We start from the raw sequence: 27,052 nt of genomic DNA on the forward strand, positions 1-27,052 counted from the left end.
CCAGGATCCAACAATGTTGAGCCGGAAGTGCTGTCACACCGCTATGGCCACACCCCTAGAACCCGAGACCATCCTTCCCATCTCGAGTCTGGCAAGAGCAATCAGCTGGGGAATAGGGAAGCAGGTTTGTGAGGCACAGCATTTCCAGCTGATCCCCGGGGAGGGCCCAAATAACTGGATGTTTTGTTCCTGATGCTGTCCGCTCCTCGGTTCTGGACTGTGCATACTCCTCCACGCTTGCCTGCCACCCGGGGTCCCGTAGGACCCTGGCCTTTGTTCCTGGCCATTGTTCCTGGCTTCTCCGCATTCGTTGCCGCATGCACGATCTGTGTGCAGAACAAGACTCCCCGGCAAGCTCCGGCTGGTTTCCTTCAACCACTGCCTGTTCCTCACCGTCCCTGGTCTTCCCCAGTCAGATGGCAACACCGCCATCCTGACAGTAGTGGACTGGTTTTCCATTGCCCCCCACTACATTCCTCTCCCCGAGCTACCCTCTGCCAAAGGGACGGCCCAGCACATCTTCCGGATCCATGGACTCCCAGTGGACATGGTCTCCGACCAGGGTCCTCAGTTCTGGTCCCGTTTCTGAAAAGCTTTCTGCACACTCATTTGGTTCTCGGCCAGCCTGTCCTCAATGTACCACCCCCAGTCCAACGGCCAGTCTGAGCGAGCCAACCAAGACCTGGAGATTACTTTTCGCTGCCTGGACTCCGCCAACCCAACCACCTGGAGACAGCAACTAGTGTGGGTTGAATATGCCCGCAACTCCCTTCCTTTCTCTGCCACGAGTCTCTCGCCCGTTGAGGTTTCCCTGGGTTAACAGCCCCCGCTCTTCCCATAGCAAGATGAAGAGGTTGGCATACCCTTGGCCCAGATGTTTGTCGGCTTCTGACGTCGTACCTGGAAGAGAACCCAGTCTGCTCTTCTCAAGACCATCCCCAGGTATCAACAACAAGTGGACCGCCACCGGACCCCGGCATCATCCCGGGCAGAGGGTATGACTGTCCACCCGAGTCCTGCAAACTTTCCCTATCTCCATGATCATTAGCCCCTCTGCTGTTTGTCTTCTGTTGCCTCGTACCCTCTGTATAAATCCCACTTTTCATGTGTCTAGAAACAAACCCATGTCTCACAGCCCTTTGTCTCCTGTTTCCAACCGGGTATGCGCCCAGGTAGGACACCAAGTGGCGCACCTAGAGGGGGAGGTACTGTCACACCCTGATCTGTTTCACCTGTCTTTGTGCTTGTCCCCCCCCATCCAGGTGTTGCCCATCTTCCCCATTGACCCAAGTGTATTTATACCTGTGTTCTCTGTTTGTCTGTTGCTGATCTGGATTACTCACCTCTGTCTGCTCTTGTCCTGTCATTTTGCCTTCCCCCTGTTCTAGTAATACACTTTTGTTACTTTAACATAGTCTGCATCTGGCTCTTCCCTGAAACATGATAATGTGGCCCACCCCGCCATCAGCCCGACATTATTCTGCATGTTTTGAGTTTAGGGGGTGTGTCAGAATATCTATCAATACAACAACTTTTGCAGGATTTTTTTTCATCACAACTATCCATTTAATAAATTAGAGACATTAGAGATGATTGTATTTTGTTCTACCTCGGGTAAGGGTAAGTTGGAGACTTTTATCTCCCTCACCAACTTCAAACATCTGCTATCTGAGCAGCTAACCGATCGCTGCAGCTGTACATAGTCTATCGGTAAATAGCCCACCCAATTTTACCTACCTCATCCCCATACGGTTTATATTTATTTACTTTTCTGCTCTTTTGCACACCAATATCTCTACCTGTACATGACCCTCTGATCATTTATCTCTCCAGTGTTAATCTGCAAAATTGTAATTATTCGCCTACCTCCTCATGCCTTTTGCACACAATGTATATAGACTCTCTTTTTTTTCTACTGTGTTATTGACTTGTTAATTGTTTACTCCATGTGTAACTCTGTGTTGTCTGTTCCTACTGCTATGCTTTATCTTGGCCAGGTCGCAGTTGCAAATGGGAACTTGTTCTCAACTAGCCTACCTGGTTAAATAAAGGTGAAATAAAATAAAAAATGTTTGGGGAGTCTCCCACATGCATTTTGGTGAAAACAATGTTTTTTTTCTGGCCACTCCTCCGTAAATCCCATCTGTGTGGAGTGTACAGCTTAAAGTGGGCTTATGGACAGATACTCCAATCTCCATTGTGTATCTTTGCAGCTCTTTCAGGGTTATCTTTGGTCTCTTTGTTGCCTCTCTGATTAATGCCCTCCTTGCCTGGTCTGTGAGTTTTGGTGGGCTGCCCTCTCTTGGCAGGTTTGTTGTGGTGCCATATTCTTTACATTTTTTAATAATGGATTTAATGGTCTTCCGTGGGATGTTCAAAGTTTCTGCTATTTTTTTATAACCCAACCCTGATCTGTACTTCTGCATCACTTTGTCCCTGTTTGGAGAGCTCCTCGGTCTTCATATTGCCACTTGCTTGGTGGTTCCACTTGCTTAGTGATGTTGCAGACTTTGGGGCCTTTCAGAACAGGTGTATATATACTGAGGTCATATGACTGATCATGCGACACTTAGATTGCACACAGGTGGACTTTATTTAACTAATTATGTGACATCTGAAGGTTGAAGCCCTTTTTAGACCGTACAGGCTACTTACTGTACTATCGTTGACTACCATGATATTTCGTTTTTGAATCATGAATTCTCTACATTAGATTCCCGCCCACATTACATTTCTGATGACAAACAACTATGACTGTTGGCAGGGTCAATCAAATTCAGGTTAATAAAAAAATGAATTTAAAAAATTTGAATATGTTCTAATAATGAACTTGGACTGGACTGGTCTTTTAGTGACAGACCCAATCAGGTGTTCTTAGTTTCTTGATATATTTCATATGTTGTGAGTAGGCCTATATGAGCACACACTAGCTATTTGGTGTTATAGAGGAAATGTGAATTGATGGCCTATGCCAGAGGAACAAGAGAGGAAACCACGCATTGTACAGGCACAGAAAAGAGCGCTCCGGATGACATTTTCACACAGTTTGGGGTTAGCAGTGATCAGAGCTAGATATCAAGGGAAACTTACATTTTCCTGTTTTCATTGTTTTATTTTCCAATAGTGTGTCTGAATAGACAAATACACTATGCATTTGGTGATACTCATTTTAATCCTCCAAACGCTTCAATCTTGTCAAGGTAATAGATGCCACTCTACACAATAATTTCTTTATGAACTATTCTCTTTGATTTACTTGTTTAATATTTACAGTAAAAGTAACCTTGATTATGTCACACCCGATAAGTGAAGATAACATTTGTTTATTCATGTGAAGAGTACTAGACAGATGCTAACCAGTCCACGGCTAAGGATTTGAAACACCTTTTGGATTTTATGTATTACACGTTTTACATAAGGCGAAAAAGGCACACATATTATGCATTTGAATAACAATAGCAGTGAAGGAATTATCTCAGCTCACACATAATGTTCTGAGAACCATATGTTTATTCTGTGGGAATTTCAGTACTTAGACTAAAATTAACCGCTTTGTTATGAGTTAAAAACAACATGGCATGCTCGCTCCATCCTGGTGGCACAGTGGACTAAATTACATGACTAGAGAACAATAGGTAATTGGTTTGAATCATATTGGTGCTGTGCCACAATAATTAAAAAAAATGTTTGCATGATTAATGCCAAAGCAAAATAATTTTGATCTGTGCTGGGAGTTAACCCAAACTAAGCTAGCAGTGTTATTAAAAGTCTTATCGAAATATGTTCTTAGAACTTTATTTAATTACCTTCAAATGACCTATCATTTTTGTTCTCAGAACTTGAATAAAACCTCAAATCCAACGTTCCCAGAACAGGCAAAATGTTCACTTCCGTTCTCAGAATGTTTAAAGAAATGTTTTCCCGGTCATGAAACTCATGTCTTTGTTCTCAAAACCAATGGGAAACCAATAACACATGTTCCCACAACTTCCAAGGAACCAAATGTGCTAGCTGGATAACCCTTATTTTTGTTTTACTTTTAATGTAATAATAAACACTGTACAGCCTACATGGAAAATATAATAAACTACTACCACTAACTACTTTGTACAGTAAGCAGGTGGTTAGGCCACAGGGCTTTATGGCTCAAGTCATCTTACCACATTTCACATGCATCTCACATGCTGGATTAACAACAAAGGATAGTGCTTGGTCAAGTGGTTAGTTTGAAAGTCTTCCATGTGGGAAGCCCTAGTGGTCAAAGGAGGTCACAATAGCATTGACACTCTAACCAATAAAATAATGGTATATGTCATTGCTATATCTGTGATCTAAAGGGATGTGCCATTTTCAACTTTCTTTCAGCATATACAGATGACTCCTCTCAAACTGGAAAAAAGGCATCACAATCAGAGCTTAATAAGACTCAAAGTGAGTTGCTATATTCATTTTTATTTTCTGACAAAGCCACACACACTTATACAAAAATATATCCATGCATTACTGCTGGCTTTGTCATTTTACTCCATCATTCACAGACACTCTCATGCATCATGACCAGACCACCCCAAATGATCCAGTTCTCAGAGCATTAATAAAGCATTTGGTGCAGAGTTTGAAACCACTTGTGCTTGGTTAAACCCCATTGTGTGCTCTCCGTATGAATGTTTTTGTTCAGTGTCAAAAGAATGTCAAACAGGATGTGGAGGTGGTTAAGGCTTTGCTGCTGTGTTTGAACTTTGCAGGTGCATTCCAACCAAGAGTTTGATAGGCACTAAATTACAGTGCTATGTTGTAAAACTATTTCACCCACTCATCAAGATCTTAAATGATCCTGCATTCTGCACATTAATACCCATAACGTTTTCTCTCTATAAAGTATGACCATCCATTATGTTACAAATACAGCCTACATATGGAATCATTCAATCCCTCCCACGCTTATACCATTGCGATTTAATTTAGTGATATCGTTTAATAGTTAGACTTCATTCACTTAAAATGTCTCATTTACAGCTGAGCCCTATATAACTCAACAATCCAATGCATGCTCCTGGAGTCCCAGGATCCTTAGAGATGAGATATGGACTTCAGTCACATTCACTGCAGAGTCCAGAGATCAAGTAGCCCATCAGATCTGTATGGAACTTGGCTGTGGTGGAGTCTACAGTCTTAATGAGACCAGCGCACCACCCAACAGTACCTGCCTCACAAACTGCACCTACCATGAATATCATCTTCAGAACTGTTCCCATGTTGTGAGGATTAATTGCACAATGGTGTCCGATGTCGTTTGTGGTAAGACACGGTTTGAATAGACAGGCATTTCATCATATGCTCTCATTTCACAAAATACATTTAAAATTATAATAGGATACTTTATATTGTTGATCATACAGACTGTTATTTTCTACAAATGTACCATATGCATTACATCACATAGTTTTTCAAGCTGAATCACATGAGTTGCACACTAACCCTAACTCTAGGGGTTGAGTAGAGCAAATCATGTTTATTGAAACTCATATACAGTACTTGTGTCTGTGGTTGTAGAGCATCAGGCTGTGAGGCTGGCTGGAGGCGAGCACCGCTGTGCTGGACGTGTAGAGCTGTGGAGAGAGGGGCAGCAGTGGGGCACGGTGTGTGACGATGAGTGGGACTTGAGGGACGCTGATGTGGTATGTGCCCAGCTTGGCTGTGGGTATGCTTTGAGTGTGACAGGGCAGGGTGGTGCCTTCCCTCAGGGAAAGGATCCCATCTACCTGGATGAGCTGAAATGTACTGGCAAAGAGGAAAACCTGTGGCAGTGCCCAGCGTCAGATGAAAGCCATGACTGTGGGCACAAGGAGGATGCTGGGGTGGTATGCTCAGGTAACTGTCACCCTGATGTTTCATACACACTACAAACATTATTAAACCTACTAACACCCAGATTGCACCAACTTCTCTTTATTCATCTAAAGACATTCATGGTCCCTCTTTTCTCTACCTCCTTTACAGAGCTGAAGGCAGTGAGGCTGACCGGAGGTGTGGACCGCTGTTCTGGTAAAGTGGAGATCCACCGTAATGGATCATGGGGGACAGTGTGTGATACCTGCTGGGGGAAGGAGGAAGCCTCAATGGTGTGTTCCATGTTGGGCTGTGGGGAGCCAGTTCATTTTCTAGCTTTCATACCCCCTTTCACTCACAATGATAGTACCCTGTGGTACTACCAATGCTTTCCAAATCACACAGACCTTTGGCAGTGTAAGGAGTATGCCAACAAGACAACATTGTGCGCTGACTCTAAAGCGGCTGGACTTATTTGTAGTGGTAAGTGAGATTATTTGTGAACTAAATTAATATTTAATTAATGTATACAGTGAGCACAATTTACTGACTCTGACAAACCACTGAAGGACATGTGATACTTGAAGCAGAAACAAATATTTTCTACTGTACCTTTTCTCACAGGATCACATGGACGATATCTTGCAGTTACAACAGAAGCAACTACAACAGTATTAAGCAGGAGGCCAGGTGAAAAAGTTAAACCTGAGTCTGAATTTTAAGATTGACAAAACTATTCAGGCTTTTGAGAATGTAATATATTCAAGATCAAATGTGTGTAAAATTGTATTTTGTTCCTGTATTTTGTTTACTTCCTAGGCCTAGTGACTACAGCCAGTGTTTCAAATGATGGCTTCCCATTCTCCATGTCCCTAGAGCTGCTGGGGTGCATCTCCCTTTCCTTCCTTTTGCTCATGGCTCTGGTCACAAACGTTCTGCTTTGCTGCCACTACAGGAGGAGAGATGGTTGGTCCCAAACTGCCACATACATTCAGTGATCTCCATGCATCATATGTCCATGTATCTGGCAGTTCATACTGTAATATAGCTTTGTAAATGGGTTATTCTACAGAAGTGGTGCAAATTGGGGATTGGAAAAAATATCTAATTTGTATCCTATTTTTCCCAAACTAGCGCACATTTCTTACAACATATGTATGATAGACATATATACAGTACTACTCACACACTTTGTTTGTATTGCATATTTGATATACAGTGCCTTGCGAAATTATTCGGCCCCCTTGAACCTTTGCCACATTTCAGGCTTCAAACATAAATATATAAAACTGTATTTTTTTGTGAAGAATCAACAACAAGTGGGACACAATCATGAAGTGGAACGACATTTATTAGATATTTCAAACTTTTCTAACAAATCAAAAACTGAAAAATTGGGCGTGCAAAATTATTCAGCCCCCTTAAGTTAATACTTTGTAGCGCCACCTTTTGCTGCGATTACAGCTGTAAGTCGCTTGGGGTATGTCTCTATCAGTTTTGCACATCGAGAGACTGAAATTTTTTCCCATTCCTCCTTGCAAAACAGCTCGAGCTCAGTGAGGTTGGATGGAGAGCATTTGTGAACAGCAGTTTTCAGTTCTTTCCACAGATTCTCGATTGGATTCAGGTCTGGACTTTGACTTGGCCATTCTAACACCTGGATATGTTTATTTTTTAACCATTCCATTGTAGATTTTGCGTTATGTTTTGGATCATTGTCTTGTTGGAAGACAAATCTCCGTCCCAGTCTCAGGTCTTTTGCAGACTCCATCAGGTTTTCTTCCAGAATGGTCCTGTATTTGGCTCCATCCATCTTCCTATCAATTTTAACCATCTTCCCTGTCCCTGCTGAAGAAAAGCAGGCCCAAACCATGATGCTGCCACCACCATGTTTGACAGTGGGGATGGTGTGTTCAGGGTGATGAGCTGTGTTGCTTTTACGCCAAACATAACGTTTTGCATTGTTGCCAAAAAGTTCAATTTTGGTTTCATCTGACCAGAGCACCTTCGTCCACATGTTTGGTGTGTCTCCCAGGTGGCTTTTGGCAAACTTTAAATGACACTTTTTATGGATATCTTTAAGAAATGGCTTTCTTCTTGCCACTCTTCCATAAAGGCCAGATTTGTGCAATATACGACTGATTGTTGTCCTATGAACAGAGTCTCCCACCTCAGCTGTAGATCTCTGCAGTTCATCCAGAGTGATCATGGGCCTCTTGGCTACATCTCTGATCAGTCTTCTCCTTGTATGAGCTGAAAGTTTAGAGGGACGGCCAGGTCTTGGTAGATTTGCAGTGGTCTGATACTCCTTCCATTTCAATATTATCGCTTACACAGTGCTCCTTGGGATGTTTAAAGCTTGGGAAATCTTATTGTATCCAAATCCGTCTTTAAGCTTCTTCACGACAGTATCTCGGACCTGCCTGGTGTGTTCCTTGTTCTTCGTGATGCTCTCTGCGCTTTTAACGGACCTCTGAGACTATCACAGCGCAGGTGCATTTATACAGAGACTTGATTACACACAGGTGGATTGTATTTATCATCATTAGTCATTTAGGTCAACATTGGATCATTCAGAGATCCTCACTGAACTTCTGGAGAGAGTTTGCTGCACTGAAAGTAAAGGGGCTGAATAATTTTGCACGCCAAATTTTTCAGTTTTTGATTTGTTAAAAAAGTTTAAAATATCCAATAAATGTCGTTCCACTTCATGATTATGTCCCACTTGTTGATTCTTCACAAAAAAATACAGTTTTACATCTTCATGTTTGAAGCCTGAAATGTGGCAAAAGGTCGCAAAGTTCGGGGGGCCGAATACTTTCGCAAGGCACTGTATGTGACCAACTGGCTCGATTCGGTCTTATGTAGCAACATTTTTTACATTGGATAAAAGTAGAGACTCAGAGCTGGAAAATTATATAACCTACACTACAGTTGAGGAACAATTGGAAAGTAATTCTGCTTTGAAAGTTGATTAACTTGTTACTTCACTTTTGAGAAAATGGCATTTGAATGTTTTGGTACCTAAGGAGAGCTCTTCTTTGTCTACACCCATTCAGCGTTGTTCACACCCTCTTAAACTTTAACCCCACCCATCTTTTTCAGGATTCACATGTGAGGCTATGTACTAAACAACCAAATATTTCCAGACTAAAAGCTGGTTTATACTACGGGTGTGTTCGTAAATTTAATATTGAGTGAGGGAGTGTGCTCTGTGCGTTCGTAAACTTAGAGCATTGTCAGAGCGCTTCGCTTTCAGAGCGTTCAGAGTGCACACTGGACTCTTTCGCTGAGGAGTAGGGTTGATCCGAGCGTTCTGACCTAACAGCAGCAGTCAAGCACCCAATCTAACTGGATAATGTTGGCGAGCTTACTATCTACTTCCATACACAAATGAGAGAACAACTTACTCTGACTATTTTACTTGCCCTAGCAGAGCTGTTAGGATGTTTTTATGTTATCCGTTGGTGACTGCAACTGTGCTGCTGGGAACAATTTAATTACGCTCTTTTGCCAACCTTTACTGACACCGGCCATATTCAATGTGTGTTGAGCGTTCGTAAATACATCAGTTATTCTGCGCTCTGGCACACTCAGACAAAAGTGCTCTGAAAACGGAGTAGATAGCCAGAGCGAATTTACCAGCTACATCTATCAACAGTTGTTGCCGTGACATCATAAATGTTCTATTGAAATAGTTACTTGCATAGTGGAGTCTTTTGCTTAGACATGTAGCTAGCTAGCTAAATAATGAATCATAATCCCAACTCATAACGTTACTACCCTGCATGAATCTGCACGTAGCTAACCAACCAGGTTCAATGTTAACTAACTAACATTGGCTATAACTAGCAATGCAAATGGCTCTGAGATACAAATAATATTACTACAGAGATCATATAAGTAACGTTTGCTAGCTAGCCAGCCAGCTAACGTTAGCTAGCTACCTAACAGTACACATTAACTTGAAATGAAAACAACTTTCTGACAAAATTAGAAATGTGTAATATCTAAAAATGTAGCGAGCTAGACTGTCTTACCTGTATGCACGGATGGGCGCTTCTCCCTCTTTGTCACGGATTACATGTTTGCCCTTAGTTTGACAGATATTTTGTGTGTTCTGTTTTCAACTCCGTCTGCATATTTGCGATCAAACGCCAGAATTTTCTCCATTTTCTTATTAAGCGATCAAACGGCAGAATTTTCTCCATCTTCTTAGCTATCCAAATTCTAAGTCCACTGATTTCAAAACTCTGTCCTCCAGAAAGTGGAAAGCAACACTTGTGCAGTTCTACTATGTGATATCTTTCAAAAAAGCCATGGTAGAAAGGATTACCTACACATACTGACCAGCTCATTTTATAGACAGAAGCACGCTACATGGCAGACCAGTCCGAACTCCTCTCTTGGCATGTCCAGCCCACTAATTATCTCAGCCAATCATGGCTAGCGGGAAGGCTGCTGACTTTTTCTGGGGCTAAACCAACTACTCATAATTTCACAATTTTATCCGTATTTACAGAGGCACATGAAAGTTCACATTTTCGAGAAGGCAATTCTGCCCCAAAACGTTTATATATATATATATATATATATATATATATATATATATATATATATATATATATATATATATATATATACACACACAACTACAAATTAGATTAGCATATTTCAATGTAATAATAGAACAACTCAAGATGCTCTGAAATGGTGTTAAAAAATTACAGAAATCCTTAATTGCTTTTATTTTTAAACATTACATTTAGGAGTCCGGGTTTAGGACAGCGACCTATATAGAAATATATTTATAAACAATGACTTTGTACTATATTAATTTAACAATATGTTTGTTATTGCCTTGTATTCAATTAATTAAGACCATATCAACACGTAAATAAATGTCATTTTTTAAATTGTTATTTAGGGGTGGGACTGCAATTTGCATAATTTCTGTAGAATCAACTATATAATCCAATATAGATAATTTTGGATTGGATAGAAGCTGATACTCTAATATTACAGCATGTGTTTTTACTGTCTATAGCTCTCTTAGTCCAGCACAAACATGCTAACCTGCAAACGCCAACTGAGCATGACAACGACTACCGGGACTCTGTGAATCTCATCAAGGTTACAACCAGCAGCCCAACAGAAAATGATGGTTAGTGAATTAGAACACGCCTCTTTGACCCTGTTTTCCTCTGTACAGAGCTACTACTTCATCTAGACCCACATTACCACACATTATCAAATCTGTTTTGATTTGTATAACATTTTTGGTAACTCTCTGTAAAGATAGTGAACATTGTTTAATTTCTCTTTTGTTTTGCTTTGCAGTCCCATCAAATCCCAGATATCAGTGGACCCAGAGTAGTGTGGACAGCACCTCAGTGGATACAGACTATGAGCAGTGTGATCTAAGCACTGAGGCAGCTGTGCATATGACCACCTTTCAGAGTAAACAGTGTATTTTTTTCTCCCAAATCACATTTAATTCTTACATATTTTAACTAAGCATTGCACTTCAGAAGGGCTAATCAAGACTCCAAAATACACAATCATTTTGGACTACACTACTCATATTTGTGTAGCACAGGAGGTTGGTGGCACCTTCATTGGGGATGATGGGCTTGTGGTAATGGCTGGAGCGGAAAGAGTGGAATGGTATCAAATACATGTCTGCTATGTGTTTGATGCCATTCCATTTGCGCTGGTCCAGCCATTAATTTAAGCCGTTATCCTCTCAGCAGTCTCCACTGTTGTTTAGCTAATATATCTTAACTCTCATTTGTAATTCAGATTCTATACGATACAAACAAGATACCAGGAACCCTTTTATGAGGGCTACAGCTCTGAACAGTCTATCTGAGGAAGGTGAGTCCATATTTAGTGGTGCACTCCAATAACGGTCTCAATGCCTGTCCTACATGACAGACACAAATGCACAACATTTGATAGCAAATAAGTTTTAAATGTGAGTTATTCACCAGCAATGTGACGTCTGTAGCACATGCAGGAGACAACCATACCGTTTTCATAGGAGGCATTGTTGACCAAGATCCAGGATGCAATATAGGGCCCCCAAGTGGTGAGGGTCACTTTTTATTGGTTTTATTTGTTTTGTCAATTTTTTGACAGGGGGTTTAAAGGTACATTATACCATTCAATGTTTGAGTTTATAAAACATGTACAAGTAGGCTGCTAACCAAAATCAAAATAACAGTAAGAAATACATAGAGTTTAAAGAATAATACATTCAGTATAAAAATGAATAATGGGCTTATACCCCCAACCTCCCATCCCATTCCCCCAAACCCTCCCAGCCAACAACAATCCCCCCCTACTCCTGGAAACCATGTTTCCCATCCCTTTCTTCTCCCCTAGCAACTAGGGTTGCTCGTCAGTCACCTTCCCAGAGGGTCACCTTTTGAACTCAAGAATGAACAATTCAGTGAAAAGCATGAGACAATCTAATGATGATTTGTGTTTACTTCTGCTGCAGTGGACTCCTTTGATTCTTCCAGCACCTCCTCCGAGGAATGCTATGAAAACACAGGCAAAGATGTAGAGAATCTAGTGACATCAGGTATGTCCCTGACTTTTTCCTAACTTTATGGGACCCGACCTGGAAAAATGCCAGTCCCTATGGATGCAATAGGAGCAGACAGCACTGCAAACAAGTCACTGTGCTAATGTTTCAATTGCTTAGTTAATTTTCTATTCAAGCTGTACCTTTATTTTTCTCTCCCAGAAGGAATGGATCCATGGCAACCTCCAGTTACCCACAATGCAAATAACCACCTGATACTGTCGTGGAGAATCTTAACAAAATGCAACACTTACAAGAACTTGTGAATTCAATATAGGCTTTTAATACAAACATGTCAGAAGCTTAGATGGTCCGCGGAGCACACCCCTGTCCAGAGCACTGGCTCTGATTTATACACATACAACATATGAGTCCATCCCACATGCAAATGAAGTTACTTCCCTCAGTCCATCTGCCACCATTATATCCCAATCTGTGCATCCTGCTTGTTCAGCTCGCTAATGCCCATATCCGCTTTCAGTTAAGTCATAATGGTGACAGGACCTCTTCATGTCCCAAAAATAATACATGCCTATCCTATGCTATGGGCCCCCTTACGTTCAGCCTGGTGTGTTCTTTGGTATGTCTGTCCTTATTAGGACTCGTAGACTATGTGTCTCTTCTGACATTCCTTCAGCATCTTCATGTCCTACAAATATATGGCCTATGTCTATCAGTTGGTCATTTGGCTGACATCCTCGTTTGTATGTCCTTCTGACCTTGGTATGTCCAGCTTTCCTATGCTCTCATGGCCTTACTCTGGCCTCCTGTCCTATACAATAGCCAATGCATTTTACCAGAATGGCAAATGCACTCTAAGTGTATCTTTCTCTTGTGTTACAGTATTATGTTCCTCCCTATACAGTGCCTTGCGAAAGTATTCGGCCCCCTTGAACTTTGCGACCTTTTGCCACATTTCAGGCTTCAAACATAAAGATATAAAACTGTATTTTTTTGTGAAGAATCAACAACAAGTGGGACACAATCATGAAGTGGAACGACATTTATTGGATATTTCAAACTTTTTTAACAAATCAAAAACTGAAAAATTGGGCGTGCAAAATTATTCAGCCCCCTTAAGTTAATAATTTGTAGCGCCACCTTTTGCTGCGATTACAGCTGTAAGTCGCTTGGGGTATGTCTCTATCAGTTTTGCACATCGAGAGACTGAAATTTTTTACCATTCCTCCTTGCAAAACAGCTCGAGCTCAGTGAGGTTGGATGGAGAGCATTTGTGAACAGCAGTTTTCAGTTCTTTCCACAGATTCTCGATTGGATTCAGGTCTGGACTTTGACTTGGCCATTCTAACACCTGGATATGTTTATTTTTTAACCATTCCATTGTAGATTTTGCTTTATGTTTTGGATCATTGTCTTGTTGGAAGACAAATCTCCGTCCCAGTCTCAGGTCTTTTGCAGACTCCATCAGGTTTTCTTCCAGAATGGTCCTATATTTGGCTCCATCCATCTTCCCATCAATTTTAACCATCTTCCCTGTCCCTGCTGAAGAAAAGCAGGCCCAAACCATGATGCTGCCACCACGTTTGACAGTGGGGATAGTGTGTTCAGGGTGATGAGCTGTGTTGCTTTTACGCCAAACATAACGTTTTGCATTGTTGCCAAAAAGTTCAATTTTGGTTTCATCTGACCAGAGCACCTTCTTCCACATGTTTGGTGTGTCTCCCAGGTGGCTTGTGGCAAACGTTAAATTACACTTTTTATGGATATCTTTAAGAAATGGATTTCTTCTTGCCACTCTTCCATAAAGGCCAGATTTGTGCAATATACGACTGATTGTTGTCCTATGAACAGAGTCTCCCACCTCAGCTGTAGATCTCTGCAGTTCATTCAGAGTGATCATGGACCTCTTGGCTGCATCTCTGATCAGTCTTCTCCTTGTATGAGCTGAAAGTTTAGAGGGACGGCCAGGTCTTGGTAGATTTGCAGTGTTCTGATACTCCTTCCATTTCAATATTATCGCTTGCACAGTGCTCCTTGGGAAATCTTTTTTTTTGTATCCAAATCCGGCTTTAAACTTCTTCACAACAGTATCTCGGACCTGCCCGGTGTGTTCCTTGTTCTTCATGATGCTCTCTGCGCTTTTAACGGACCTCTGAGACTATCACAGTGCAGGTGCATTTATACGGAGACTTGATTACACAGGTGGATTGTATTTATCATCATTAGTCATTTAGGTCAACATTGGATCATTCAGAGATCGTCACTGAACTTCTGGAGAGAGTTTGCTGCACTGAAAGTAAAGGGGCTGAATAATTTTGCATGCCCAATTTTTCAGTTTTTGAAATATCCAATAAATGTCGTTCCACTTCATGATTATGTCCCACTTCTTGTTGATTCTTCACAAAAAAATACAGTTTTATATCTTTATGTTTCAAGCCTGAAATGTGGCAAAAGGTCGCAAAGTTCAAGGGGGCCGAATACTTTCGCAAGGCACTGTATGTACATCTTTCTCCCACAATACCTTCAAGGAACCCTGATCAAACCCATTCACATGACCGGGGTAACAAGCTGTTGTTTCTTCTCACCTCTTCTCTTATCTCTTTTCTCCTCTTCTCTATTTTGACAATAAGGGATTTGGGATGTTACTCTATTTTCTGACACTGTATTCTGTTTTTCATGGTTTGTCACCCAGGAGTGGCTGATGGGAACAGTGGTGATTATGAGGAGGAGGGCCACCTGAACTCTCCTGACCCCAACCAGTCCTCCTCAGAGGGTGACTATGATGACATCGCTAACTACCTGGACTCAAACCTAGAGCAAGGCTACTGAATGAGCTGGAAGGACCTACGTTTTACTGTATATGTCAATGTTTCTGTTAATATAAAAGAGTGGCTAGCTAATTCTTTGCAATGTTTGAAATGATTTATTAATGTATAGTATACATACAGTATGTAGGTATATTATGTATGTTTTGTATTTTGTGTTTTTAGGTGTGATAATAAAAATGTAATATCTGTTTAATATGCAGTTATGATATTTGTGCAGTTGGTAACATACAATGATTACCGATGGAGCCTACAGAGGAAACCCTCACAGCAGGAATCATCAACAAGAAACCTTGCTTACACTTCTACACAATCACATATAACTCTCTATTATGTGTGGGAGTACTTTGGAATAAATGTCCTAAATTATGATCACAGTATTTACAGTCTTGTCTAAAAAGAAATAAAACGTATTATTGTTTTCTTTAATCAGAAAAGTTAGGGGGGGGGGCTCCCGAGTAGTGTAGCGATCTAAGGCACTGCATCACAGTGCCAGAGGCGTTACTACAGACCCAGGTTCATTCCCTTACAGATAATTATTTGTGTGATGTACAGAGATGAGGTATTCATTAAACACTGTTATTGCTCACTGTTAGTGCTCCCACTCCCTCTCTAAGGATGACTTTGTCAACCATTTTAAAAAGAAGGATGACAACATCCGCTCCACATTCACTCAGCCTATTAAGTCCACTGGTCTCACTCACACAGAACTATCCTACGCCTTGACCTCTGTCTCCCCTCTCTCTCCAGATGAGTCCTGTGACTACCCAACCTACCCACTCGACCCCATCCCCGTCTCCAGAGATCTCATTTATAAGGTTCATATGCCATTAACCCTCTTTCAAGAACATAAGCTTATGACCTTCTGTACTAAGTGTTATCCCACGTCACTTACATAAGAGGCTGGAGGCTAAAGGCTTGTTAGAGCCACGATGGATATTGTCGTTCGGAATAGGCATCCCATCCACACTGACATAAATCACATACATCTTGAGGCATTGCTGTAAAAGGACATAAGAATGGGTTTAAATAAATAAAAAATTCTGAATCCGAAAGTGCAGGGTTTGTTTTCATTCGTTAGAAACTTCTTTATTGTTCACCCAATATTGCTTGCCTTACCTTGTTCATAGACTGCTTCCATGGTTAATGAAACCAATAGACCTACAGTATGTCATTTTAAGATCTAAATCCTGATAACACCTGTCAAAAGCCTGCCCGGTGTAGCATATGATCTGGTTGCCATGAGTTGAGTCTCTCCACATCACAGGAAATTGTCAGGGTGTCCCACAGTCCTGGCTCTCTGCGTTGAGCCAGAACTGGTTCCCCTGGGTGAACCCTGTAGAAATAAGAAATTGTCACGTTTAGCCTAATTATGAATGTCACCTCCCAGCTAAGAGCGTCTTCATATTAAGGTTACATCCATTGATAAAACAAAGAGCTGCTGGAGACATGGCCCCAATAGTCATCCTACCTTCTCCCTCAATTGTAAGTTGTGCAGCTCCATTTATTCTCCCAACTCTTGGGGTCACTGGTAAATGTTTTGAGCGTCTGGTGAGTGAAAAGATGTGAATAGTCAGGGACTTAATATAATAAACAATCTTTTAATAACAGAAAATATAAATAGCAAAAAATATTGAAGGTTATCTTACTTGAGCAACACCACAGGAAAAAGGCAAGCGGCAAGTGTCAATGCTGTCAAGCACACTCCATCCTTGCGATGCCTGCGTGCTTTTGTAGGACTATTGAATATTCTATAGTTTCACGGATTCCTCCGGAACTTTCATTACGCACACCTGTCCCCTATTCCCACTGATTAGTATTTGTATATATGTGCCCTTTGGTTTCCATTGGGCTGTCAATTATACTATGTCCGTTGGTGCGTGTGAGTACCTGTGCTATGTGTTTTGGTTTTCGTGCAGATGATTACGGGCCTCGTCTCGTGTTAATCATTGTGCGCATGTGTTATTTATTATTATTATTTAATTATTAGTTATTTACTCCACGCACTTTTGTTTTGAGTTTCTACCCTATGTTTTTATATGTCTGTCACACGGCACGCCATAGTTTGGGCTTCATGAAAAACCCTATTACGCATTCCTGCACCAGTCTCCCGATCATTTATGACAGAATAATCACCCATTAAGGGAGACAGTGGGAATGGCCCGTTGTCACAATGGGTCCGATGTCGCCACAATGGGTCCGTCCGATAATGCAACTTCAGCAGCTACAACTGGCCAGTTCAAAGCCGCAACAACTGGTCTGTTCGACGCCACTGCAACATTTTACATAATAAATTAGCATGCATACATACCATAAGCATTTATATTGTATGATGACAATTCAGTTATACTCCTCAAAGCCAATTTATTTCAGACAGTTGTAATGATATTCGTCTGCTGTTTGAAGAGAGTCAGACCGAAATGCAGCGTGTAGGTTACTCATGACTTTTAATGAAGAAAATAGCGGTACATGAAATAACTGAAAATACGAAAACAACAAACGAGTGAAACTAATTACAGCCTATCTGGTGACTAACACAAAGACAGGTACAATCACCCACGAAATACAACGCGCACTCAGGCTGCCTAAATACGGTTCCCAATCCGAGACAACGAGAATCAGCTGACTCCAATTAGGAATCGCCTCAGGCAGCCAAGCCTAACTAGACACACCCCTAATAATACACACTCCCAATTAATACAAACCCCAATACGAAATACAACATATAAACCCATGTCACACCCTGGCCTACCCAAACATATAACAAAAACACAAGATACAATGACCAAGGCGTGACAACAGTTAATAGGCTATTATTGAAATTGGCTAAATCTGCAATTAGTCTTTAAGTGAAAAATGTGCCAAAACATTTGTATTTAATATGGATCCCCAGTTTATTAAATTTTAAAAACATTACAATACATTCACAGACTGTGTGCCCTCAGGCCCCTACTCCACCACTACCACATATATACAATACAAAATCCATGTACAGTACGTGTGTCACGAATATTACCGAAGGTGACTCCCCTTCTTGTTCGGGTGGCGCTCGGCGGTCGTCGTCGCCGGTCTACTAGCTATCGCCGATCCGTTGTTCTGTGTTCGTTTAGTTTTGTCTAATTGGTAGCACCTGTTTCTAGTTTGATTGTTAGGATAGGGTATATATAGTCTGTTTAGCCCGCTTCTGTTTCATGCGGGCTTGTTCGTCTGTTTTGTTGGTTGAGTGTATTTTGTTGTATTTTGGGATACACGCTGTCCGGTTATATTTCTGTTCATTTGTATTTTCACTTTGTACATGTATTGTTTCGGGACATTAAAGCGTGTTGTTCTTCCCACATCTTTGCTCTCTGCGCCTGACTCCACACCTCTTCACTCATAACTGTGACAACGTGTGCATATTGTGTGTGTGTATGCATGTGTCTGTGCCTATGTTTGTGTTGCACAGACACATGCATACACACAAATACCCTTATTAATATAAGTCAAAATTAAATTGGTTGAGATAAGAAATTACCTGTCGGGCAAAATGTTCAGATAGGCTACACTATATGTCTCTGTACAGAGAGAGAGAGAGCCTCTTGAGCTCACAGCGCCTGCCCCAACAGGACACTTGTGCTCTGTCAATAATGTGACACAAACACACGCACACACTTCAAGTGACACAAACACACACACATTAAACTGTCAGACAATAAAATTATCAGAAGGGAAAGAGGTCTTATCTTCCTCTTAACATCATATCATTTAAAATATGAAAATCATATGAAGGCATATCTTAGAAATTACACGATGCCTACTTGCCTGCATGCACAGTTCAATAGTATCATTTCAAGGAAATAACTACACTTAAGGGAGCATTCTGATGACTTATTAATCAAACGTATTGCTATGACCTTTAATTCATTAATGATTTCATTGATTAATCTAAAGAAGTTTAACTTGTTTCTGCATGTCAAACATATAGGTTTGCAGAAAAATGTATTAACGTTATATTAGATTATGACAATAGTTTGTAAGTGGTTTATAAATTATGCTTTTTATTCCATTTTCCAGTCACAAATTCTTCTGTAAAATATGAAACACTTGCCTTGCCAAAAATAGCCACATGCTATGTTTAAATGTAAAACAACATTTAAACAACATTCTTTACCCTAAAAATGAATGTATTCTTGAGGATTGAGGGCCACAGGATATTTTATCAAGATATTCCAATGATCTCTTCACATAAGGATTTAATTAAACGGAGATATTGATATTCTATATACCATAAACATAAAGTAAAACTTTTATGAATTATAGTTACAAATCGATTCAAATTCAAATATGAGAGCTTACATGTCAAACAAGGAACCTTCTTAAAATGGCTTTAAAATGTACTGGCATTGTTTGCAAAAAACATCTTCAAGGCACTTAAAGGTCTATTTTTCTGCTGTAGAACTGCCTTATATCATGAACCTACATTTAAAGCGGTATTACTCTTTTGTTTATGTTTTTGTTTGAAAATTAACTGTATAAAGCCGCAACTTAAATAAAACATGCCAATCTCATGGACTGTCAGTCCTTGCATCCATAGCTCCATCCACAAAATTGATTGGTTACATTTCAACCAGTCCCATCCCAGGTGCCAGGGTCAGGCTGTTGCGCCCTACACAGACACCGCTTGCGCTAGAGGTCTACGATGGCAGGGAACTGGGCACCAGTGATGTGCTGGATTGTTTTCACCACCCGTTGCAGGGCCTTCCGGTCGGCCATGGAGCATCAGCCAAACCAGACTGTGGCGCAGTTAGTCAGAATGCTCTGGACCGTGCAGCGGTAAAAGTTCACCAGGATCTTGGGAGACAGTCGGGCCTTTTTCCATTATGTAACATTTACTGGAGTGAGATTTTCGTTCTTGGGTGCTGAGATTACTTAGTTACTAACAACACAGGTATCTTTTGGTTATCACGACAGCAACAGCCTCCAGGAACAATAAAAAACACAATATTTACATCTTACAGTTAAATGAGAAAATTAGGAAAAGGAATAAAACCATAATAAAATGGTTGAGTTTGCGGTAAAATATTGTAAGGTACATTTTAAAACTCGAGACTGGACGTTTACGTCATTATCTAATTCAGATATTGCTTGATCTATACTGAAAAAAACAGAAGGAGAACTCTGTACGTTTCCAAAGACACACCGCAAACTCGTTACAGCGATTGATTAATTGTAAACAAGGCGGTGAAGCTAGCAACCTACCTTTTTTTGGATGAGCAACAGTCAAATAAATATATTTCCAGGTCACGGATGTTAGAAAGAATTTCACAATAAAAGTCCCCCACGTAATAGTACAAAAGTGTCAATAACTTCATGATATATGAAACATTAACAATAATTCATATTTGTTCGTATTTACGTAACATTTGCATTAAATGTGGGTTTTAAAACATGTTCCAACGTCAAATACATGCCCCCAATGCAAATAACTGTATATGAAATACATATAGGCTTGTAGAGCTTAAACTATTCTAGGTGCCGCAGTAAAAGCATTGTAGGGAATACTCAATAGGGCCTATAGAATGTACTCTTGAGTGTACAAAACACCTTCCTAATATTATGTTGCACACCCTTTTGCCCTTCAGAACAGCCTCAATTTGTCGGAGCATGGACTCAACAAGGAGTAGAAAGCGTTCCACAGGGATGCTGGCGATGTTGACTCCAACGCTTCCCAGTGTACTGGCTAAAAGATTATTGTAGCTCCAGGAGCTCCAGGAGCCAAGATGATTTGGATGGACTCTGTAATTCCTGTAGAGTATCTTCTGTTTCCAGAAGGTGTCAAAGTTATCTATAAAATTGACTTCCAGACATCCAAACCATCCCCGAACAGCCCACTGGGGGCCCGAAAGCAAGGAGCGCCAACTTCCGGAGAGGAGCTGAGGTAGCCATATTTCAGTTTCTGTAATTTCACTACAACATGATAGGATGGCGCTAAACAAAATGTGCGTTTGTTGACAGTTTTGTTTAATTCATATTTCGATTTCCTGAGACAGGCTGTTGCTTCAGGATACAAAATGACAGCAGTCGTCTTTAGTCCTAGCAAGGTCATGAATTTGGATGAGGTCCAAAGAAAGGGCTATGCAATAGCCAACACTCCCACATGGCTGGTGTTAAGAAGCCCTCATAATGCAGAGGAGACATACCTCCAGAATGTAAGCTGACTTTCTCCACTTCCTCCATGAACTGGGTCATGTTCAGTAGAGCAAACATTTGGAAATCGTGGCCCTACCTGAACTCTGCAACATATTGTTAATACGGTTTGCCCTACTGAACACGGCCCTGGTGTGGTTGCCCCCTGAACAGGTAGCTGGGGTTCTGATGCGGGTGCTCTCAACCTCAACCTTCTTTGAGCAGAAGTGGCTGGTTACTCGAATAGATGCCACGGCTGTTTGTCCAACACCAGGTTGAGTGTGAAATAATTTAAGATCCTTTAAACCCAGTTCTTAATTGGCTCTAGACAAGACTTTCATTTGTGTTATGTAGTGTTCAGTTGGGAAATGTTTTGGGGTGAACTTTTTCCAAATAATGGCACATTTGTTTTCAGTTGCAAAATGTTCTGTTATGATGCGCACTTGGCTTCTTGTTTCTCTGCAGAGGCAGTGGCCTTTACTCCAGAAGTGATCACCTGGTACATGCCCAAGCACATAGACCCACTTTTCTCCTCTGATGCTTTCACCATTTATATAATAATATAATAATTTGAAGGGAATTGACGCGAAGAGGCTGGACACTGAGGAAATGGCTGCCAGAAACTACTCGGTTTTATTCATAGAGGCTCATATTATTGTTGCAATTCCGGGGGGCGTTTGGCGGCTATTTCAAGGTCAGCGTTGGATGAGTAAAATGTTCCTGTATAATTTCTAAGTCTTATTTGTAGAGCCTTTTTTTACTGCAGCAGTTGTCAGTGCTTTGCAGTAACCCTTTGCCATCTCTCATGGGTAAACTCCTAGAATGTTGTCTTGTGTAAAATGTTTCTTATTGAGCAATTATCTGCTTAATCAGGCTAATATACAATGGATTGTGTGAATGTTGCATAAAATGACACTTAAACATACTCTACAGCTTGTCTTTGCAGTTTGTCCTTTAGCCGCTTGAAATTTGAGACCAAATATCCACACTAAAGTATTGTTTACCTGACATTTTAGGGAGCCGGTAGCTTTTCCACTGTCAACTGAATGCAAGCAACACTCGGCTGCTGTTTACATATTGTGCAAGTGGTTACTTTGCGTGTCAGTTGTTTTGAAAATGCACACCGCCAGAAATGCAAGTTGACAACCATATACCTACCAGCAGTCTAAAGTCTGGTAAACAATACTTTCCTTTGGATATTTTGTCTTAAATTACGAGCGGCTAAAAGACAAGCGGTAGAATAATTGTATTTAACTTTCTGGCTTATATGGAACATTGACCTGTTTTTGCACTCCAATTGTGTATTACAGCCTGACTGCATCATTCGTCTCCCTTACAGAGCCATATTCAGGATGACCAGTACTTTGTCACTTACAACATTGAGTCCATGCTTGAGTTTCTGTGGATCGAGGAGGTCGCACACGAGGACACCAGCTACAAAGTCCTCTTCCCTATCACGACACCTCCGATGGCCAGGCCTCCACAAGTTTGCAACTGTGAGTCTGGTTTAGTTAAATAGTGCCTATGGTAATTCGGGATGCCTGGGTTGTTCATTAGGCACAAAACAGAAGAAAATGTACTGAAACGGGGAGGCAATACCCGGACATATCCAATAACAAATGTCAATTTTCAACTTCCATTGTACCGCATTGCACAATGTTTTCCTTTGTTTGCCATTGAACAAACACACCCTTAGACACAGTTCCTGAGCAGGCAGTGTTTGTGCTTGAGTTGGGGACCTTCAACCTTCATGTGGAGCTGCTGAACATCACCTTTCCCACCATGGTGCTAACTGTTGCAGAGTGCAACGCCAGAGGCTTCAATGTTCAGGAGCAGAGATCCCCGGACAATACCTTGAAGACCTTCAGGATGGAGGTGCCCTTCTCAGACTCGGTGGTCTTTAAAGAGGTGTGTTTCTGTTAAATGCAAAGCCACACGCAGTGATTTGTACATGCCCTAATAAGTGGGCCACCAACACAATATAAATAATGGCACAAATGTACTTTGTATCCCTCATTTACTCAAGTGTTTCCATTATTTTGGCAGTTGTATGCATTCACTTGCCAATAGTGCTTGATTTAGAGGAATGAGGGCAACATTACTTTAAGTACACTGCTCAAAAAAATAAAGGGAACACTTAAACAACACAATGTAACTCCAAGTCAATCACACTTCTGTGAAATCAAACTGTCCACTTAGGAAGCAACACTGATTGACAATAAATTCCACATGCTGTTGTGCAAATGGAATAGACAACAGGTGGAAATTATAGGCAATTAGCAAGACACCCCCAATAAAGGAGTGGTTCTGCAGGTGGTGACTACAGACCACTTCTCAGTTCCTATGCTTCCTGGCTGATGTTTTGGTCACTTTCGAATGCTGGCGGTGCTTTCACTCTATTGGTAGCATGAGACGGAGTCTACAACCCACACAAGTGGCTCAGGTAGTGCAGCTCATCCAGGATGACACATCAATGCAAGCTGTGGCAAGAAGGTTTGCTGTGTCAGCGCAGTGTCCAGAGCATGGAGGCGCTACCAGGAGACAGGCCAGTACATCAGGAGACGTGGAGCAGGCCGTAGGAGGGCAACAACCCAGCAGCAGGACCGCTACCTCTGCCTTTGTGCAAGGAGCAGCAGGAGGAGCACTGCCAGAGCCCTGCAAAATGATCTACAGCAGGCCACAAATGTGCATGTGTCTGCTCAAACGGTCAGAAACAGACTCCATGAAGGTGGTATGAGGGCCTGATGTCCACAGGTGGGGGTTGTGCTTGTTTGGCATTTGCCAGAGAACACCAAGATTGGCAAATTCGACACTGGCACCCTGTGCTCTTCACAGATGAATGCAGGTTCACACTGAGCACATATGTGACAGACGTGACAGTCTGGAGACGCCGTGGAGAACGTTCTGCTGCCTGCAACATCCTCCAGCATGACCGGTTTGGCGGTGGGTCAGTCATGGTGTGGGGTGGCATTTCTTTGGGGGGGCCGCACAGCCCTCCATGTGCTCGCCAGAGGTAGCCTGACTGCCATTAGGTACCGAGATGAGATCCTCAGACCCCTTGTGAGACCATATGCAATGATAGACCTCATGTGGCTGGAAGAGGAAGGCATTGATGCTATGGACTGGCCCGCCCGTTCCCCAGATCTGAGCACATCTGGGACATCATGTCTCGCTCCATCCACCAACGCCACGTTGCACAACAGACTGTCCAGGAGTTGGTGGATTTCGATCAAGTTGTAGAAACATCTCCAGAAGCATCATTTGGAGCTGCAGTTTGGAGCTGTTAAATGCTCATGATTCAAGTAATAGTTCACTTGAATCATGACATTAACATCAAACTCAGAGCATTCAAAAACATGCATTATCAAAATTCTATGAATGGTCCGATCTGTCATAGACTAGAAAAATGCTTCCGTCAAAGCAATTCTAAATTTCATTCTGTAGCTTCTGTCAACATTGTTCTATAGAAGGATATTCACAACAGAATTATAAATGAAACATCAAACAGATCTGACAGTTCTGAGGGGGGATGATTACCAGAGGGTAGCTGTATGGTAATATCCATGTTGGAGAGTGCCAGGGGGAAAGGGGCAACACACACTCTCTCTCTTTCTCACAAACTCTCACACACACACACACACACACACACACACACACACACACACACACACACACACACACACACACACACACACACACACACACACACACACACACACACACACACACACACACACACACACACACACACACACACACACACACACACACAATCTTGTTTCTCATGGTCTGAGAGTGCCAGTGGTGAGGTGGAAAAGGGTAACCCAGCTAGCACATAATGTTTTGAGAATCATATGTTTCTAAAAGCTTGGTGAGAGCATGGTTGTCCCATGGTTATTTTGCATACAACCTTCCCACAACTTCCTGGGACTGGTGCAGGATAGTTGCTTGACTTTGGAGCAGTGTCAGTACATTTAAGGAACTTGACATAAAATATATATTTTCTTTATATTTCATTACTTTAACAGAACATTTCTGAAAAGTTCAAACATGGTTACATTTCATTTACATTTTGGTAATGTTCTAGGAGGGTTCTGTAACAGGTTTGAAATTGGTTCTCAAATAGTTTTTAAAAAAATAGTTCAATGTTCTCAAATAGTTCAAAAAATGTTAAGAAACAACGTTCCTCTGTGGGAATTTCAGTACTTCAGCATAACGTGTCCTACAAGTTTCCTCATGGTTGTATTTAAAATAATGTTCCAACACAAAAAAACTTTAGTAAGGTTCAGAGAATGATCAAAGAATGTTATTTAAAAACATACATTCCGTTCTCAACATAAACAAAACTTTCCTGATCCTCTATCTTGTTAAGTGTGTTCAGGTGTGTTGGCCTCGCCCACTAATTGGTCACACCTGATCTCAATGAGTGCTGGTTTCCTTTGAAATGGGGTTTGTTTGAATATACTTAATGAATAGCTTTGTATTTATAAAAAAATACACAGCCTGCTAGCTTCATCCTGTTGGCACAGTGGACAAATAAAGAACAGAAGATCTTAGGTTTAAATCCTAAATTAAGGAAAATAAATGCGTAAGGAAATTAAAAAGTTGACCCAAAATAAGGTAGCAGTGTTATTGAAACATTCAGTGAAAGTTTAAGCTAGTTATAGAGGACAAAAACCTAGAAATAACCTATAATTTAAGTTTTCAAAGCATAATAAAACCTCCCAGAAAAACATTCAAGGAACCAGAGTAGAACGTTCTCAGAACCCCCACGCAACCCAAGAAAAAGTTATCAGACTAGGCTAAATATTAACTTCTGTTCTCAGAACGTTTAGAAAACTTTTACCAGTCATGAAACATATAGCTTCGTTCTCACAACCAATGTTAACCCCAAAAACGTTTGTTCCCAACTAACTATGGGAAACTGAGATGGAGGATTTACCACATGAATAAAGGGTAACCTGTGTGTGTGTGTGTGTGTGTGTGTGTGTGTGTGTGCGTGCGTGCGTGCGTGCGTGCGTGCGTGCGTGCGTGCGTGCGTGCGTGCGCGTGCAGAACACATACTGTATGTGCGTAGAGAACAATCTGTGCATATGTTACTTCGGTATGGACATATTTATATTTGTTTGTGTGCATATGCATTTCTGCATGCAATGGATGTACAGGTGTGACAGCATAGCAGCCCATCTCACCCCTTCACCCATACGGTATATACAGTGGGGCAAAAAAGTATGTAGTCAGCCACCAATTGTGCAAGTTCTCCAACTTAAAAAGATGAGTGAGGCCTGTAATTTTCATCATAGGTACACTTCAACTATGACAGACAAAATGACAAAATCACATTGTAGGATTTTTTATGAATTTATTTGCAAATTATGGTGGAAAATAAGTATTTGGTCACCTACAAACAAGCAAGATTTCTGGCTCTCACAGACCTGTAACTTCTTCTTTAAGAGGCTCTTCTGTCCTCCACTCGTTACCTGTATTAATGGCACCTGTTTGAACTTGTAATCAGTATAAAAGACACCTGTCCACAACCTCAAACAGTCACACTCCAAACTCTACTATGGCCAAGACCAAAGAGCTGTCAAAGGTCACCAGAAACAAAATTGTAGACCTGCACCAGGCTGGGAAGACTGAATCTGCAATAGGTAAGCAGCTTGGTTTGAAGAAATCAACG

General features: G+C 41.3%; 2 protein-coding genes across 6 annotated transcripts; both read left to right on the forward strand.

Annotated features, from left to right (window-relative positions):
- The first annotated feature begins 3,039 nt into the window (after window positions 1-3,039).
- On the forward strand, window positions 3,040-15,403 carry LOC124043715 (T-cell differentiation antigen CD6-like). 5 transcript variants are annotated; one of them, XM_046362594.1, is made up of 13 exons: window positions 3,040-3,200; window positions 4,366-4,431; window positions 5,017-5,298; window positions 5,554-5,871; window positions 6,001-6,312; window positions 6,454-6,519; window positions 6,649-6,795; window positions 10,877-10,993; window positions 11,170-11,289; window positions 11,632-11,706; window positions 11,840-11,920; window positions 12,335-12,418; window positions 15,075-15,403. In XM_046362594.1, the coding sequence occupies exons 1-13, from the start codon at window positions 3,149-3,151 to the stop codon at window positions 15,209-15,211; spliced, it is 1,857 nt and encodes a 618-aa protein (XP_046218550.1). In that variant the 5' UTR covers window positions 3,040-3,148; the 3' UTR covers window positions 15,212-15,403. The 5 variants fall into 5 exon arrangements, with proteins under 5 accessions (XP_046218550.1, XP_046218551.1, XP_046218553.1 ...); XM_046362595.1 differs by lacking the exon at window positions 15,075-15,403 and adding an exon at window positions 12,584-13,347; XM_046362597.1 differs by lacking the exon at window positions 11,840-11,920.
- Window positions 15,404-21,066: 5,663 nt separating this feature from the next.
- LOC124044396 lies at window positions 21,067-23,295 on the forward strand. The gene is made up of 7 exons (XM_046364046.1): window positions 21,067-21,124; window positions 21,237-21,395; window positions 21,547-21,646; window positions 21,838-21,911; window positions 21,949-22,047; window positions 22,712-22,868; window positions 23,069-23,295. Exons 2-7 carry the CDS (start codon window positions 21,258-21,260, stop codon window positions 23,293-23,295), a joined length of 795 nt encoding a protein of 264 aa, XP_046220002.1. The 5' UTR covers window positions 21,067-21,124; window positions 21,237-21,257.
- The last annotated feature ends 3,757 nt before the right edge of the window (window positions 23,296-27,052 follow it).

This window comes from Oncorhynchus gorbuscha, linkage group LG09 (assembly GCF_021184085.1).
Source record: "Oncorhynchus gorbuscha isolate QuinsamMale2020 ecotype Even-year linkage group LG09, OgorEven_v1.0, whole genome shotgun sequence".
Taxonomy (NCBI): domain Eukaryota; kingdom Metazoa; phylum Chordata; class Actinopteri; order Salmoniformes; family Salmonidae; genus Oncorhynchus; species Oncorhynchus gorbuscha.

Bases quoted from the DNA above. Each gene is read 5' to 3' on its own strand.
- LOC124043715 (XM_046362594.1), top strand. From the start codon at position 3,149: ATGCATTTGGTGATACTCATTTTAATCCTCCAAACGCTTCAATCTTGT. The intron at 11,290-11,631 runs GTAAACAGTGTA...TTTGTAATTCAG, and splicing joins GCATATGACCACCTTTCAGA to ATTCTATACGATACAAACAA. The intron at 11,921-12,334 runs GTGAGGGTCACT...CTTCTGCTGCAG, and splicing joins CAATATAGGGCCCCCAAGTG to TGGACTCCTTTGATTCTTCC.
- LOC124044396 (XM_046364046.1), top strand. From the start codon at position 21,258: ATGACAGCAGTCGTCTTTAGTCCTAGCAAGGTCATGAATTTGGATGAG. The intron at 21,396-21,546 runs GTAAGCTGACTT...CCCCCTGAACAG, and splicing joins AGGAGACATACCTCCAGAAT to GTAGCTGGGGTTCTGATGCG. The intron at 21,647-21,837 runs GTTGAGTGTGAA...GTTTCTCTGCAG, and splicing joins GGCTGTTTGTCCAACACCAG to AGGCAGTGGCCTTTACTCCA.